This window comes from Barbus barbus, assembly GCF_936440315.1.
Source record: "Barbus barbus genome assembly, chromosome: 10".
NCBI classification, from domain to species: domain Eukaryota; kingdom Metazoa; phylum Chordata; class Actinopteri; order Cypriniformes; family Cyprinidae; genus Barbus; species Barbus barbus.
Genome location: NC_136738.1, coordinates 337,718 through 352,500, shown reverse-complemented (window position 1 = coordinate 352,500; position 14,783 = coordinate 337,718). Strand labels below are relative to the sequence as shown.

Here is a 14,783-nt window from a genome sequence, read left to right as displayed (position 1 = left end):
TTTCTTTTATGCCAAAAATCATTAGGATATTAAGATCATGTTCCATGAAGATATTTTGTAAATTTACTACCATAAATATATCAATTTAATTTTTGATTAGTAATATGCATTGCTAAGAACTTCATTTGAACAACTTTAAAGGAGATTTTCTCAATATTTAGATTTTTTTGCTCCCTCAGATTCCAGATTTTCAAATAGTTGTATCTCAAACAAATATCATCCTATCCTAACAAACCATACATCAATGGAAAGATTATTTATTTATTTATTGACCCTTATGACTGGTTTTGTAGTCCAGGGTCACATTTGTGCTTTTCTGTCGTCTAGAGTTTGCTAGGTTGCAGCAAAGATAATAAATATTAATATAATAAACTGCAAGTATAATAACAAGTAAAGTGAATAAATAAATAAATACATGTACAATGCACAAAATATACAAATATATAAATAAATGGTCCAGTGGAGGTATTGTATTATGAAATCAAATCACATTTTATTTATAAAGCACATTTAAACTCAACATTGGTTTGCCATTTCATATAATTTAGTGTAGTTTAATTAGTGGTAATTTCTTATATTGAAGTGTTTTTTTATTTATTTGTATGCAGTATTTGTATTTGTATTTTTCCTCTTATAAGATAATGAAGTCTAATTAAAGCACGTGTTAGAGCTGAAGAGACTTGTGTTTGGATTTTCAGTTATGAATCCATGATTTTCATTTATTCTTTCCTTAACTGTACATGCAATGTTGTTTTAAATCCACTTTGAAGTAACCGAATTTAGTTCATATGCATTTACAGGAGACCGTGGCAAGATTATCAGCTCTTCAGGAGGAACTAGACTTAAAAAACAAAGAGTACACAGAAATGCAGAAACACACAGCTGAGCTCACTGCGGACTTCAGGGCAGCCCGTACCGAATACGAGTCCAAAATATCTCAAGCTGCAGAGGAGCTGGCAGAAGCCCGGCACCAGTGGACGGCAGTGACGGAGGATCTCAAAGACTCTCACCAGATGAGCCTCACTGAATCCCAGCAGGAGACGGAGAACCTCCAGAGGGAGATGGAAGCGCTGAGAAGACAGTACGAGGATGACGTGCGATTCCTGGAGGAGCAGCTGGAGGTGAACGCAGCCGACTTCGAGAGGGAGCGTGAGCGGCTGCTTCTGCTGCAGGACGAGCTCTCGGAGCAGCTAGCGCTGAAGGAGGGATTCCTGCAGGACGTCCAGGAGGAGGAGGAGGACGCTAGCAGAGCCGCCGCGCCTCCCAAACACTCGCCAAGCACCCAGACCTCGGACCTCCCGGCTTCAGACGACTCGAGCGACGAGGGCGGCACGATCAAATCAGCACTGGAGGACTTGCAGTCTCAGAACATGATGCTCCTGGAAGAGCTTGTGTTTCTGCGAAACGTGAAGCTGGTGCTGGAGTCCGAGCTGAAGCAGGCGCGAGAGGAGTTCACCGTGGAGAAGGAAGAGCTGGAGTTCAGAGTCAACGAGCTGCAGATGAACAGAGACAATGGAGACACGTCTGTGGAGAGATGCGGCGAGTCTCACAGCGGCGAACTGAAGGAAGCCCGAGAAGAAGCGCAGCACGACGGACGCTCGGAGAGCACAGCAGCCGACACGTTTGAGCAGACTGTGAGCCTCGTCACAGATCAGGAGGATCTCGGAGACAGAGCAGATCACTTCATGAAGCAGTACAGAGCCGTGAATGAGCGCACGGCCGGCTTGCTGCAGGATCTGCAGGAGAAGCTCCAGAGCGTCTTCCAGCAGCGTGACCGGCTGTTAGAGCAGATCAGAAGCGCTGAAGAAACCTCAGAACCGGCAGAGGAGGAGAAGGGACTGGAGATGTCTTTTGAGGACCTGAGGAATACAAATGAAGAAATCCTAGTGAGCCTACAACACAAGGAGTCTCTCGTCCTCGAGTTGAAGGAGATGCTGAAGTCCATGGCATCTGAATCGAAGGAGGAGCGCATGAAGACCCTTGAGGAGGACGCCAGACAGCAGGAGTGTCAAGACACTATCAGACTTCTCCAGTCTCAGATCACCAGTCTGTCAGAAGAGAGAGACGCCCTTCGGCAAGACATGGAGCATCTCTCCACCACTCAGTGCCGCATCGCTGAGATCCTCCAGCAGAGTTTCTCTGAGACAGAGGTGGACGGAGCGTCTGATATCTCCACCCTCGTGGAGCAGCTCTGGACTCAAGCCCAGGAGGAGAGAGCGGTCTTACAGCAGCGGCTGGAGGAGGCCGACGAGGAGCCGGCGGCACGGATCCACGAGCTCCTGCGGGAGAAGGACCTGCTGAAGGCTAGTCTGGAGGACGTGCTGTTAGACACCGAGGGACTGCAGAAGGACATGAGAGAAATGCAAGCCATGAATGAGAAGCTGGGGACAGAAAACCACAGCCTGCTTTCTCAAGTCGCTGACTTGAGCAGGAGTTTGGAGGAGAAAGGAAAGGAGTCGCTGGATGAAAGCGATGCTCAGCTTCAGGAGGCCAGTGAGCTTCAGCAGGTTCTGGCTGACAGAGACGCTCTAATATCTCAGCTCAGAGAAGAAGTCGGTCTCTTACAGGTATCGTGTGCTTGTGATGCAGGCTAGAATGTTTTCTTGTATACAAGATGACTCAATCTCAAAGGACAAAGCAAAGAATAGCAGAGTCAGCTTCTATCTGTGCATGAGAGACCAGAGTGATGATATATTGATATATTTGATGTATTTTTGTGTTCCCATTTGCTCCATAAGCAAAAGAAAGAATCCACTCTTGTTTCCATGAATTATAATAAGGGTTGCAAAAAGGTGTTTCCAGTAACCATTTCGGAAACATTCCAGAAATTTTGGAAACTTTCCAGGATTTTTTGGAATCTTCCAGGGATTTTTGGAAAGTTTCCAGGGATTTTCGACCCCTTTGCAATTATAAAAACATAGAGAGATGGACATTGGCAGGCAGTATTAGAAACCTCCACACAGAAGCTTCAGCTCATTTAAAGGATTAGTTCACTTCCAGAATAATAACTTCCTGATCATTTACTCACCCCCATGTCATCTAAGATGTTGATGTCTTTCTTTCTCCAGTCAAAAAGAAATTAAGGTTTTTGAGGAAAACATTCCAGGATTTTTCTTCATATAGTGGACTTTAATGGGGATCAACGGGTTAAAGGTCCAAACTGCAGCTTAAGAGCTCTACACGATGCCAGCCGAGGAATACAGCTGTAGACGGATATAGTACCGAACTCCATCTGTTTTTCTCCTCCAACTCCAAAATCGTCCAACATGATTGTTTTACCTTTTAAAGGGCATTTGATTTAGTCTTTGCATGTTTGCTTTTTAAACAATGGGTCGGTTCTTCCGCCTACGTCATGCGTGACCTTTCCAATGTGATTACGTAACGCCTGAAGCCGTGGACACAGAGCTAGTGCAAGACAAGCATTTGTGGTTTAAAAAGTTTATAAACGTTTATTTTTCTTTAGAAAATGACCAATCATTTCACTAGATAAGACCCTCACTCCTCGGCTGGGATCGTGTAAGAAAGAAAGGCATGAACATCTTGAATGACATGGGGGTGAGTACATGATCTGGAAGTGAACTGATCCTTTAATGCCTGGTGTTTATCTAGAGGATCTACAGACTTGAGGATGGACCAGCCTAGCAGCCATGCACATTGTCAAATAATCTTGCATTAATAGTTTAAAGATGCAGTTAACTGTTTATATAGTTATTTATAGCAGAACTGCTCAACAAATTCTCTCTTCTCCTGACTGTTCATTTTCAGATGTGCAAAGAGTCATCGGCGTCTGATGAAAACGAACAAATGAAAGCGTTATCTCATGAAATGGGTAAATTCATTCACATTAGACTTTAAGAAAACCTTTTCATTTCATGAAGCCTGAACTGTTTCTATTATATTCTTGATGATTCATCTGTCATGTAGAAATGCTGAAGAAAGCAAGCAAAGATAAAGATGAACGCATGAACAAAATCAAAGCTGTTGCTGTGAAGGCTAAAAAGGAGCTGGACAACAGCAAGAAAGAGGTTTGGCATGTCTCTTACTCGTGGAGACGGGGGTCAGATAGCCGTCTCTGTCAGTGCTGTTGATTTGGGCTGTGTTTGGCGTTCTAGGTCGTCTCTCTGAGAGAAGAAGTGGACCAGCTGAAGACTGAGCGAGACACATTATCACGATCTGTGAAGGACATCATCCATGGCGCAGAGGACTATAAGGTTTTGAGTTCAGTCCTCTAGTAGTGGTTTAATTCATTTGTAGATGAGAGATTTACTAGTGTAAAACGATGCTTCTCTAGAACCTGATGGTGGATTATGACAAGCAGACTGAGCTGCTGGAGCAGGCCAATAAACACAACGACGATTTGACCAAACGCCTTCACAACACCATTCAGCAGGTACTTCAGCAACACCCATCCATCCATCCATCCATCACATGAAAGCAAGTGTGATTTATGGGCGGAAGTCTGAGAAATGTGGATGATGTTGCTAGTTAATGTGATTCTCTATGCCTGTGGTTCTTGTGTGAACGTGAGGAGAACTGACTTCATACAATCACTAAACATCTGTGAATGACTGAAGGTCATTGAGCAAAGCAGATGAAGAGCCGTGATAATTGCCAGTATGATTGCAGCACTAACAGAAGGAGCGGGCTGAGCGACAGCTGACCGAGGCTGGGGTCGAGTGACCGTTCTGTGTGTTTTCTCAGCATGAGCTGCTGTCCTCAGAGCGAGAGGACCTCGCGGCCCGTATAGAGACGCTGCAGAGTAACGTCACGCAGCTGGAGGCACAGATACTGGAGACGCAGAAGCTGAAGTGTGGGCTGGAGCGAGACCTGGAGGCAGAGAGGCTATTAAGAGAGCAGAAGTCTAAGGTGGAGACCTCCCTCTGGCTCGGTACATCTCTCCTCTCAGTGCTTCTCTTGTTGTCTGTGAGGTTTGATCGGTGTGTGGCTGTGTTTTCTTGCAGGAGCATCAGTCTGCGGTCAGGGAGGTGGAGGAGCTCCAGGCTCAGCTCAGCAGACACAAACAGCAGCTCCAGCAAACGGCTCAGGAGCTCGAGCAGCTGCGCAAGGCATGATCAAACCTCCTCACTCCTGCTAACCCCCAGACAGACAGATGTTCAGACAGGACACTATTAGTGGTGTTATTTTGGGCAGTATTTTGACTGGAGTCTGGATTTAGCTCCGCATCAGTACCCAGTTAGTAATGGTTTGAAAACGGTGTCAGGAGAGTCTCAAGAGTCTGAATCGGAGCAGAAAGTTTTAAATCCACAAGGTGACATTAAATGTTGTATGCATTGCAAAAAAAAAGAACATCTTTCACAGTATTCTTGTTTTGTTTTTTTAATACAAAAATCTAAACATCCTTAAATCAAGATATATTTACTGGAGGTAAAAAATGAATATAAGAAGTGTTGTTTTCTGAGAAATGAACAAATTATTAATGTTTAAAAAAAGAAAACATATCTGTAAATGATGTGTGAAAATGTATTTTTGCTTTGAATTGAGTAGATTTTTCTGACCCGGTTGGCAGGTATTTCTCTTGTTTTAATCATAAGGTCTTTTAATTTTGAGCAAATTCTGAGAAAACAAGACTTCTTGGCCTGGTTTCACAGACAGCGTTTAAGCCAGGATTAGGCCATAGTTCAATTTGGAAATTTAAGTCATTTTTATTAACATGCCTTAGAATAAACATCACTGGTGAGCATCTTAAGACAAAACAAAAGCGCTGATATATTTTAAGATCAGTCAGTGAAAGTTTCTTTCATTTAAAACAGCTCAGACGTACACTTTAGTCTGGGACTAGGCTTAAGCCTTCTCTGTGAAACCGGGGGATAATCTTTTGTTATTTTGCTTCTCAAATAAATGTGTCTTGATTTAAGAATCGTTAGACGTTTGAACTCTGAAACAAGACAAAAATACTGAGGAAGAACATACTTTTTTGCTGTGTGATCAAAAGTAAAGTAATTTTCATATTCTAGTGGTTGGGAGCAGAGATAATGAAGCCTTAACTTTTTTTTTTTTTATTAATTCATGAATTAATTTAAAGTAAGGAAGAGCACTTTTTTAAAGTTGTATTTCCTAGCTTTGTGTTTCTGATACAGCTCCGTGTCTGCTCCACTGATACAGAACAGACTGATGTAGTGTTGCCTGTATGATGTAGGTTGTGTTTAAGAGTTTCTTTCCATTGAGACGCTGGTGTTCAGTGTTTGTGTTCCTCATGTGGTGCTGTAGGACGCTCAGCAGAACACGCTGCTGGACATGGAGATGGCCGACTACGAGAAACTGGTGAAGGAGCTCAATCACAAGCTCTGTGAGAAAGACAAGCAGGCGGAGGAGCAGGAGATGCACATACAGGCACAGAGAGAACGGGAACAGCGTCTGAGCGAGGAGATCGGTACGGAGAGGAGCTTGCAGCCGGTGTGGCTGATGTTGTAATCTGTGTGAAATAGTCTGCCTCCAGCGCTGATGAATCTCATTATGTGCTGATTCTCTCAGAGTCTCTGAAGCTGCTGCTGGATCAGACGGAAGACAAAGCCTCCAAGATGAAACAACTGCTGGTCAAAACCAAAAAAGATCTGGCAGACGCAAAACAAAAAGTGAGTCTCTGCAGGGATGCCCTGAATATACACTACCAGTCAAACGTTTTTGAACAAAGTAGTTTTTTTTTTAAAGTCTCTTCTGCTCACCAAGCCTGCATTTATTTGCTCCAAAGTTGCAGATCACAGAAATCAATTACATATTAAAATATATTCAAATAGAAACAGTTGTTTTAAATAATAAAAATATTTCAAAATTTTACTGTTTTTGGATCAAATAAATGCAGGCTTGCTGAGCAAAAGAGACTTCTTTAAAAAACATAAAGAATCTTACTGTTCAAAAACTTTTGACTAATAGTGTGCATCCTTAAAAACGACCCTTTATTTCGTCAGGAGTCACCTTGCTCTTGTTTTAGAAGAGCTCTTTATCTTGATGTGGTGGTGTGTTCATACAGTGATGCAGTGCATGTTGTCCTCAGGAAGCGGCGCAGGTGATCTCTCAGTCTGCTCTGAGAGGAGATCTGGAGGCCCATCAGCAGCAGCTGGAGGAGCTGAAGGTAGCAGTTGTGGTGAAGATGTTCTGGGTGTCTGTATCTCTGTTGTGGCTCATTCTGTGTGTGTGTGTGTGTGTGTGTGTGTGTGTGTGTGTGTGTGTGTGTGTGTCTCAGATCCAGTGCAGTGAGCTGACGGCCGAGCGCCACCGGCTGCAGGAGCAGCTGAAGCTGTTGAACGAGCAGCAGCAGCGGACGTCCAGCTCGTATCAGTTCCGTCTGACCACGCTGCAGGACGAATGCATGGCTGCTAAGGTGCTGCAGTGAACCCTAGAGCTGCCTCGTCTCTCTCTTAGATCCACACAGTCTAGCAGCGTGCTATGCTCATTCCAGCTGACAGATTGAAGCTTTGACACTGATGTGTTTTCCACAGGACACTATAGATTTTCCATTTCCGTCGCCATCTTCTAGTCTGCAGTCTTGTTAACCAAACACAATTATAGCTCGCCATCAGCCCCAGCATCTCCTGATAAATCATGCACAACAGAAGCGAGAGGAAATGCGTCTGAGTTTCCTGCTCAGGGGAAACGCACACATTTTATTCATTAGAGCGGCTCATGCGGTTTCTGTGGCTCATACGTTAGTATTATATTTTTAAACGCACTGTCTCTCGTGCTGTTTTGATTGCAGGCTGATCTTGCGGCGACAGTGTCTGAGTTTGAGAGTTATAAGGTGCGAGTCCACAATGTCCTCAAGCAGCAGAAACACAAGAGCTCAGCCCAGAGCGACGGCGATGCTTTCAGACAGGAGAGGTGAGTCTTGTTACTGCTGCTTTTATTGCAGAGGATCTTCATGTTGTTTTCTCCAGCAGTTTAGAAGGAGATTTCTCTACTAGCTGCCATTTCTGTGATCTCTGAATCACTTCCTTAAGACTTTCACTCTCTTTCTTTAGGCAGATTCATTCTCTCTAATGCAGTTTCACTCACAGTCCAATTATGATATTGTGCTACAGCACTTTTTAAACCGATTTAAACTAATTTTGCGTGTAAACAAACTGATTTTATTGTTTGGATGGAGCTGGAGAATACTGTGTTTACTTTAAGAGAATATATTTTACATTTAAAAATGTGATCTACTGATGCATCAGTGTACAGAATCACAATACTGTTCACACCGTTTGCAGCATAACATTTTGCTTGGGGAAAAATCTAGTCTTAAGCCTTATTGACATGGGACTAGTTTTCTAAACTACGTTTGAATTTTGATTCTTATCACCCGACATAAACCGCTTTTATTTAATGCCTGTTTTATCAGAATTCAGTAGAAGGGAAAATTACACTTTATTTTAAGGTGTCCTTGTTACAGTGTAATTCTACATTTAAGTACTGAGTAATATTAATTAACTACATGTACTTACTCTATGGTTAGGATTAGGGTTTGGTTTAGGGTTACTTGCATGTAATTATGCATAATTTATTGTTATTCTAATCATAAGTACATGTAACGTGTAACAAGGACACCTTAAAATAAAGTGTTACCGAAGGAAATTACCAGCCATCAGAAGTTTAATTGGGTCTCAGGGAAATATTAAGCTGAATAACACTGACATAATAATGAACTAATTAGCTATTGCCATGTTTCCAGACTTAGTTAAACACATACAAGGAGAAAAATAAAGGACCTAGCACTGAGCCCTGTTGCACACCATACTGAACTCGACCGAAATGATATTTCTTAGTTTAATTACAGTGAGAATGGATGGATAAGTGCATAATGAATGCAGTCTCTGTACTATATGGTATTTGTGATAAACAGGATTGAGGACCCATCAGTTAAGTGTGTATGAACTACAACGAAGGCAGCGTATCAATTTACGACGGTGATTAAACTGGCTGCAATCAACCATGCCTTGACGCAAAGATCTTATTTAATCTGTAGTGAACCATTTTAACTGCAATCCAAAGGGTATGTGTTTGTTTTGTGAACATGAAGAACACACAAGCTCTAGTGCGCACTCTGGTGTTGATGACTGTAGGGAGACTTCTCATTGTCTGCTAAATAAATAGAAACACATGACAGAAAGGCAGATTTCTACAGCAGCGCTCTTTACTCTTCTCATTTACAAAACCCTGATTCTGTTTTCCTCAATTTACATCAAAACGCACATGGATTGCAGATTACTCCACTATATGTGCAAACCTTTAATAATTCAATAGTAGTCTGTAACAACTCTCCCACTTTAAATCTCCATTTTAAGTCTTATAAATGTAAAAAAAAAAATGTTGTGTGTCATTGATGTGTTTGTGTTGTGTTAGAGAGCGCTCGGAGGCCGTGGTGGAGCAGCTGCGCAGCCGGCTGCAGGAGACGCAGCAGAGCCTGCAGTCCAGCACATCAGAGCTGCAGCAGCTGCAGGTGGAGCACGACATGCTGCTGGAGCGACACAACAAGATCCTGCAGGAGACCGTCAGCAAAGAGGCCGAGCTGCGGGAGAGGTACCAGATCACAGGAAAACCTACAGCTATTGATCTTCACTTCTCTGATTAGTAAAAACAAATTGCACCCTTACACCTCCGGACTGCGCAGCTGCAGATAATGCCGCGTTAGATTTCTGTGCCATTGTGCAAAAACGCCTTTGATTGAAAACATTGAAGGGTTGACCTTCAGTGTTTCTCAAGGACTTTCTGTTGCAGGGTTCGTTATTTTATCTAATTAGATCTCATGCAATTATTATTTATTTATTTACTTTTAAACGTGGTATTGTGAGCGAATGTTTTCTTCTACACTGCCAGTTTGACATGAGCCTGGAGTTTCCTGTGTCTGTTGATGTTATCGTTGTGTTCATGGAGACTTGCTGCATTCATCTCTGGCTCACAGTTTAGTAGAAGTGGTGGGATGGCTTGTGCTGGATGGATGACCAGTGTTGTCTTTGTTTTTGTCTCAGTGAGACACGACAGATGACTGCTGTCAAAGCGCATGCATGACACTCCAAATGATTGCTGTCTGAAAGACACATGCACACAATGCTGCTTTTGTTTTACAGAGCCTCTTTCAGCCGGCCAGACTGTGTCTGCCTGAGCAATACAGACTCTCACATTACTTAAACAAAACCTGTGGATGCATAAACAACAACACAGAATGAAATGCATCTTTCATGCATCTGTTGTTGACGGTTATATACCAGGCAATAGCAGGTTTAGCCTCACTAACAGCGTTACATGTGACTAAAAGCGAGCGTCCTGTAGTCATCTGTGAGTATTTGAGTGCAGCTCCTCACCTTCAGCTCATTGGTGTTCGACCGCCTCAGAGCATCAACTACAGACCGCTTTCTTGTTTTTATCTCGCTTGTATGTTTGGGATGAGGGTCTCACTGCGCTTCTGCTTCTGCTTCAGTTCACAGACATATGGCTTGATATTCTCAGAGAGAGTTATTTGATTATTATTATTTCTGCTGCTCTGTATTACAGTCTTTCCTATTATGGTTGTTTTAAAAAGTCGATACGAGTGTTTAATATTTAGCTTATTCATAAGTTCGATTGTGTTGCCCTGTTAAGAAACTGCACCATACATTCCCCATCCATTGACGCAAAGATCTAACAATCTAATGACAAACTGAAACTAATGCTTTTATTTGATTAATTTCAGATTCACTGCAGGAAAGTCTATTCAAGAATATATGCCTTTAATATCTATAACAGCATGACACTTATATTTCATCTCTCTTTTATTTATTTTCACTATTACACTATTAATTTAAACATGAATAAGGGCTTTCAAAAAACAGTACAACGAAATACTTCAAAATTCTGAACGTGGTTTTATTCTTAGTCAAATCTGGATTTTTCTATTCATTTTTCTCCATATCAAATGGATGACTTTACAACAGACAAGCGTGCTTTACACATATTGCATGTGTGGACTGTATTTTGAGGAAAGTTGGTACAACATTTAAATATAAATTTCTAAAGGTTTCTTTGGAATATTTCTTTGTATGTGGGACACTGTGAGTGGACTAAGATGGTGACGCTGTGTGTTTCTGTGTCAGGCTGCTGTCGCTGACGTCTGAGAGCCTGGCTCTGCGGTCCGAGCACGGGCAGTGTGCGGCTCTCCTGAGCGCTCAGACCGAGGCTCTGCGTAGCAGCTTCCGCGAGCAGACACGCCAGCTGCAGGAGGAGCACTGCGGCACGCTGGAGACGCTGCAGAAGCAGATCCGCAGCCTGGAGGCCCAGCTGTTCCAGCTGCAGAGAGAGCCCGCCAGCAGCGGTGAGACACGCACTGACTAGAGCTGGGGACAAAACTCAACTCTTCTTTAAATTAAACTCTGGTGCACTGAGCAACTTGCTTTTTCTTTAAATAAATGTGTAGGCGCAGCGCTGGCGCAGCAGAGCAGGAAGACTCATGTGGACAGGAGGCCTGCTGACGTGCCTCCGCTGGATCTGCAGGGCATGAGAGAGGAGGGAGAGGGCATGGAGACCACCGAGACAGAGTCACTGTCGTCCAGCAGCACCCCGCTGGCCTCTCTGGAGCAGCTGCTCACCTCCGCTGACCTCAAACACGGTACAGAGACTGAAACCCTGCACACCTGGGAATAACCCTGTGGAGCCTGGCACATGATAGTCTGGAAAAATGTGTTTTAGTTATTATTTGTTTTTATTTATTTAACTAGCTAACAATTTATCTAACCTTTAGACAAAATAGAAAAGAAATCTTAAAGTTTTATGTTGAGTATCACATTCGATTGATCAGGCTTTTATGGCTCATATAGTCTGATCCAGTGAGAATATGGAGGAAAAAACAGCTTAATTTTATTCAGAGAATCAAACTGAGCAAAAATATGAATTTGCTGCAGATGCTGATATGTATAAGGTGAAATTCTGCTGCTTGAAATGTAAATCAATGAGATCTTCATAACAGTGCAGCAGATACTGACATAAAATGATCTAAATATCAGCGGCGCTCTATAGCTCCAGTAATATGAGATTGAACTGATCCAAACATATAATGCAATGCTGATCGAGAGATGAACAAATAAACCTTAAAAGCATCATCATATTTCATCAAATCATATTTGAGACTCACATTTGAACAAAAAAATAAATAGTGTAAGGCGTGGAGGTATGTATTAGACTGTGTGCAACAGGTTTTTCAGCAGTTTTGATCATGTTGATCAAAATTCCTCTGACAGGTAAAATAGTTCCCTGATCTGACCACAATAACATGAACAGACAAACGTTTCAAGCCTCAACTCAGTTGAGTTCAACAAATGTGTTATTGACTAGTTAAAGTCCAGCTGAAATAGTTTATTTGCATGATCATAACTGAAGTATTACAAAGTGTGTGTGTGTGTGTGTAGAGCCTGCTGTGTGGCACATGGAGCCCAGTAAAGAAGAGCTGACTCAGAAGCTCAGTACTGCCGCCCGCAGCGTGGAGCATCTGAACAGTCTGCTGCATGAGACCGAGGCTACCAACGCTGTCCTGATGGAGCAGATCACTGTGAGACATACACACACACACACACACTCACACTCACTTGCACGCATGTGCACTCATATACACAAACTCTCACACTCTCTCACTCTCTCACTCTCTCTCTCTCTCTTGTCTGTCTGTGTCTGCAGCTCCTGAAGAGTGAACTGCGGCGTCTGGAGCGTAATCAGGAGCGGGAGAAGTCTGTGGCGAGTCTGGAGTATCTGAAGAACGTGCTGCTGCAGTTCATCTTCCTGCGCTCCGGCAGCGAGCGGCAGGCTCTGCTTCCTGTCATCCACACCCTGCTGCAGCTGAGCCCCGAGGAGAAGAGCAAGCTGGCCGCCATCGCTCAAGGTGCGTCATCCTTCACTGCCTAGTGTGCATGTTCACCCACGGTCCCTGTGATGAGCTGTCAAACACTGAGTAACAGCAGGCAGCGTTCAGTGACCGCAGCACATGTCTGAATTAGGGCTGAAACCATTAGTCCACATTATTGACAGCATAGACCAGTGGTTCTCAAACCTGTCCTGGGGACCACCAGCCACCACATATTTTGTATGTCTCTCTCATAGGCCACACCCATTTCAAGTCTTGCAGACTCTACTAATGTGCTGATGAGTTGAATCAGGTGTGTTAAATGAGGGAGACATACAAAATATGCTGTGTTTGGGGTCCCCGGGACAAGTTTGAGAACCACTGGCATAGACAGTAAAAAAATAGTCAACAAATATTCTTGTTGTCGAGTAGTCGCTTCAGAGCAAATGCAGCGGAACCTGAAGCTGCTGAGCGGTGTTTGGATCAGTATGTAATATGCTGTGTGCTTTCCTCTCAATAACAGAATAAACACTGCAAAAACTGTGAGAAAGCATCTGATTCCAGTAAAGTCCAGTCATGTATTTATACAGTACTTTATACAATAGATAGCCTTAAATCAAGCAGCATTAATCATGAAAAACCAGAGTCAGCGTCGCTTTCAGTTAGAATTACAACTTGATTTTCTGTCATAAAGCAGCGCTCAGTCAGTGTTTAGAGTAGGAACGAGGTGGGTTCCGCTTCTGTCTGTCTGTGAGCCGTGATGCAGCGCTCTGATGTGTGTGTGTGTGTGTGTGTGTGCGCAGGTGAGGAGGAGTCGGCCGGCTCTCGGGGGTCGGGCTGGACGTCGTATCTGCACAGCTGGTCAGGCATCAGATGAAACACACTGACCTCAGGTCAGCGGCTGTCCGGCAGAGCATCACACATCACCATATGAGCAGATCAGCTCTATATATGACACCTTATTTTTCTACAACCCGTCAGTCCGGATGGGAGTTTTTTTTATTTGGGTTATTGAAGATTATTTTGCACTGTAAATCATACATGGGAACTGTTGATCATATTTATCATATTTGAATGTAAATTCTATCCATATCATTTTTCCACAAATTGTTTTACGGCTGTGTTAGTCTGTAAATCATATATATCCGTGAGAGATTCGAGGTTCGCTGAGTGAACATGCACATGAAGGAGTGTAAATACTGGATATCAGTCTGTCAGAGAAAATCATCTGATTAAACTACTTTAAAGAATAAACGGAGCAGCTCTCAGTTTCTTAGAAACAAAGACTCCATTTAGGCTGATCTTTATCCTTGTTCTTTTATTATCTTTAGTGCGTTTATGCGTGCCGTAAGTTTATTTACATGCAAACACAACAAGTGATGTTCTCCTGGAAAACAGTCTTCAGTCTAAGTCCGAGTAATGTGGATGTCTTCAGATCAGGGGAAGGATTGCAGGCTTTCCTCCTCTTTTAGGTTTCATGACGGTGTTCTGTGAAATGAATCCGTCACGAGGTGAACTGCTGAACCACATCACATCTGTTCAATAACACGTCACATCAGCTCTCTTCGAGATCCTGTTTATTCACCGGCGATCGTCTCTACTCCAGCTCCACAGCGAAGGTGTTCAACTTCACACATTAAACTCTTTCAATTACCGTCAAATTGCTGGATTGGCTATTCTGGCAACTACACAACATCTGCATCCAACTTCACGCTGACTGAGTAGATTTATTGAAGAACTTGCTTCAACACAGTTTTAAAAGCATGTTCTGGGCATTATAAAAGATAGGGAGTGATATTTTTCTGATATTGCATTGCTTTTTTTTTTATATATATTGCTTAGGCTGAAATATAATTAAATAAAAAAACTCCAACTCGTAGGAATATTGAATTTGTGAAATGCTTCGTTGTATTTCTAATAAGCGTCTATAGTTGAAACATCAGCATTGACATTATCATCTCAAAGCTTGTCCATCTCAGCG

The 14,783-nt window shown here is 42.9% G+C and overlaps 1 protein-coding gene across 1 annotated transcript in view; it reads left to right on the top strand.

Annotated features, from left to right (window-relative positions):
* gcc2 (GRIP and coiled-coil domain containing 2) overlaps nucleotides 1–14,696 on the top strand; it is an 18,081-nt gene extending 3,385 nt beyond the window's left edge. Inside the window, exons 6-23 of the mRNA XM_079427468.1 lie at nucleotides 801–2,567; nucleotides 3,766–3,829; nucleotides 3,925–4,025; nucleotides 4,113–4,211; nucleotides 4,292–4,390; nucleotides 4,702–4,866; nucleotides 4,962–5,066; nucleotides 6,229–6,391; nucleotides 6,493–6,593; nucleotides 7,013–7,090; nucleotides 7,202–7,339; nucleotides 7,715–7,836; nucleotides 9,340–9,516; nucleotides 11,067–11,284; nucleotides 11,387–11,578; nucleotides 12,375–12,514; nucleotides 12,640–12,841; nucleotides 13,606–14,696. Coding sequence (XP_079283594.1) covers nucleotides 801–2,567; nucleotides 3,766–3,829; nucleotides 3,925–4,025; nucleotides 4,113–4,211; nucleotides 4,292–4,390; nucleotides 4,702–4,866; nucleotides 4,962–5,066; nucleotides 6,229–6,391; nucleotides 6,493–6,593; nucleotides 7,013–7,090; nucleotides 7,202–7,339; nucleotides 7,715–7,836; nucleotides 9,340–9,516; nucleotides 11,067–11,284; nucleotides 11,387–11,578; nucleotides 12,375–12,514; nucleotides 12,640–12,841; nucleotides 13,606–13,679 — 4,005 coding nt within the window. The 3' untranslated portion in view covers nucleotides 13,680–14,696. The remainder of the gene's footprint in view (nucleotides 1–800; nucleotides 2,568–3,765; nucleotides 3,830–3,924; nucleotides 4,026–4,112; nucleotides 4,212–4,291; nucleotides 4,391–4,701; nucleotides 4,867–4,961; nucleotides 5,067–6,228; nucleotides 6,392–6,492; nucleotides 6,594–7,012; nucleotides 7,091–7,201; nucleotides 7,340–7,714; nucleotides 7,837–9,339; nucleotides 9,517–11,066; nucleotides 11,285–11,386; nucleotides 11,579–12,374; nucleotides 12,515–12,639; nucleotides 12,842–13,605) is intronic.
* Nucleotides 14,697–14,783: the final 87 nt, after the last annotated feature.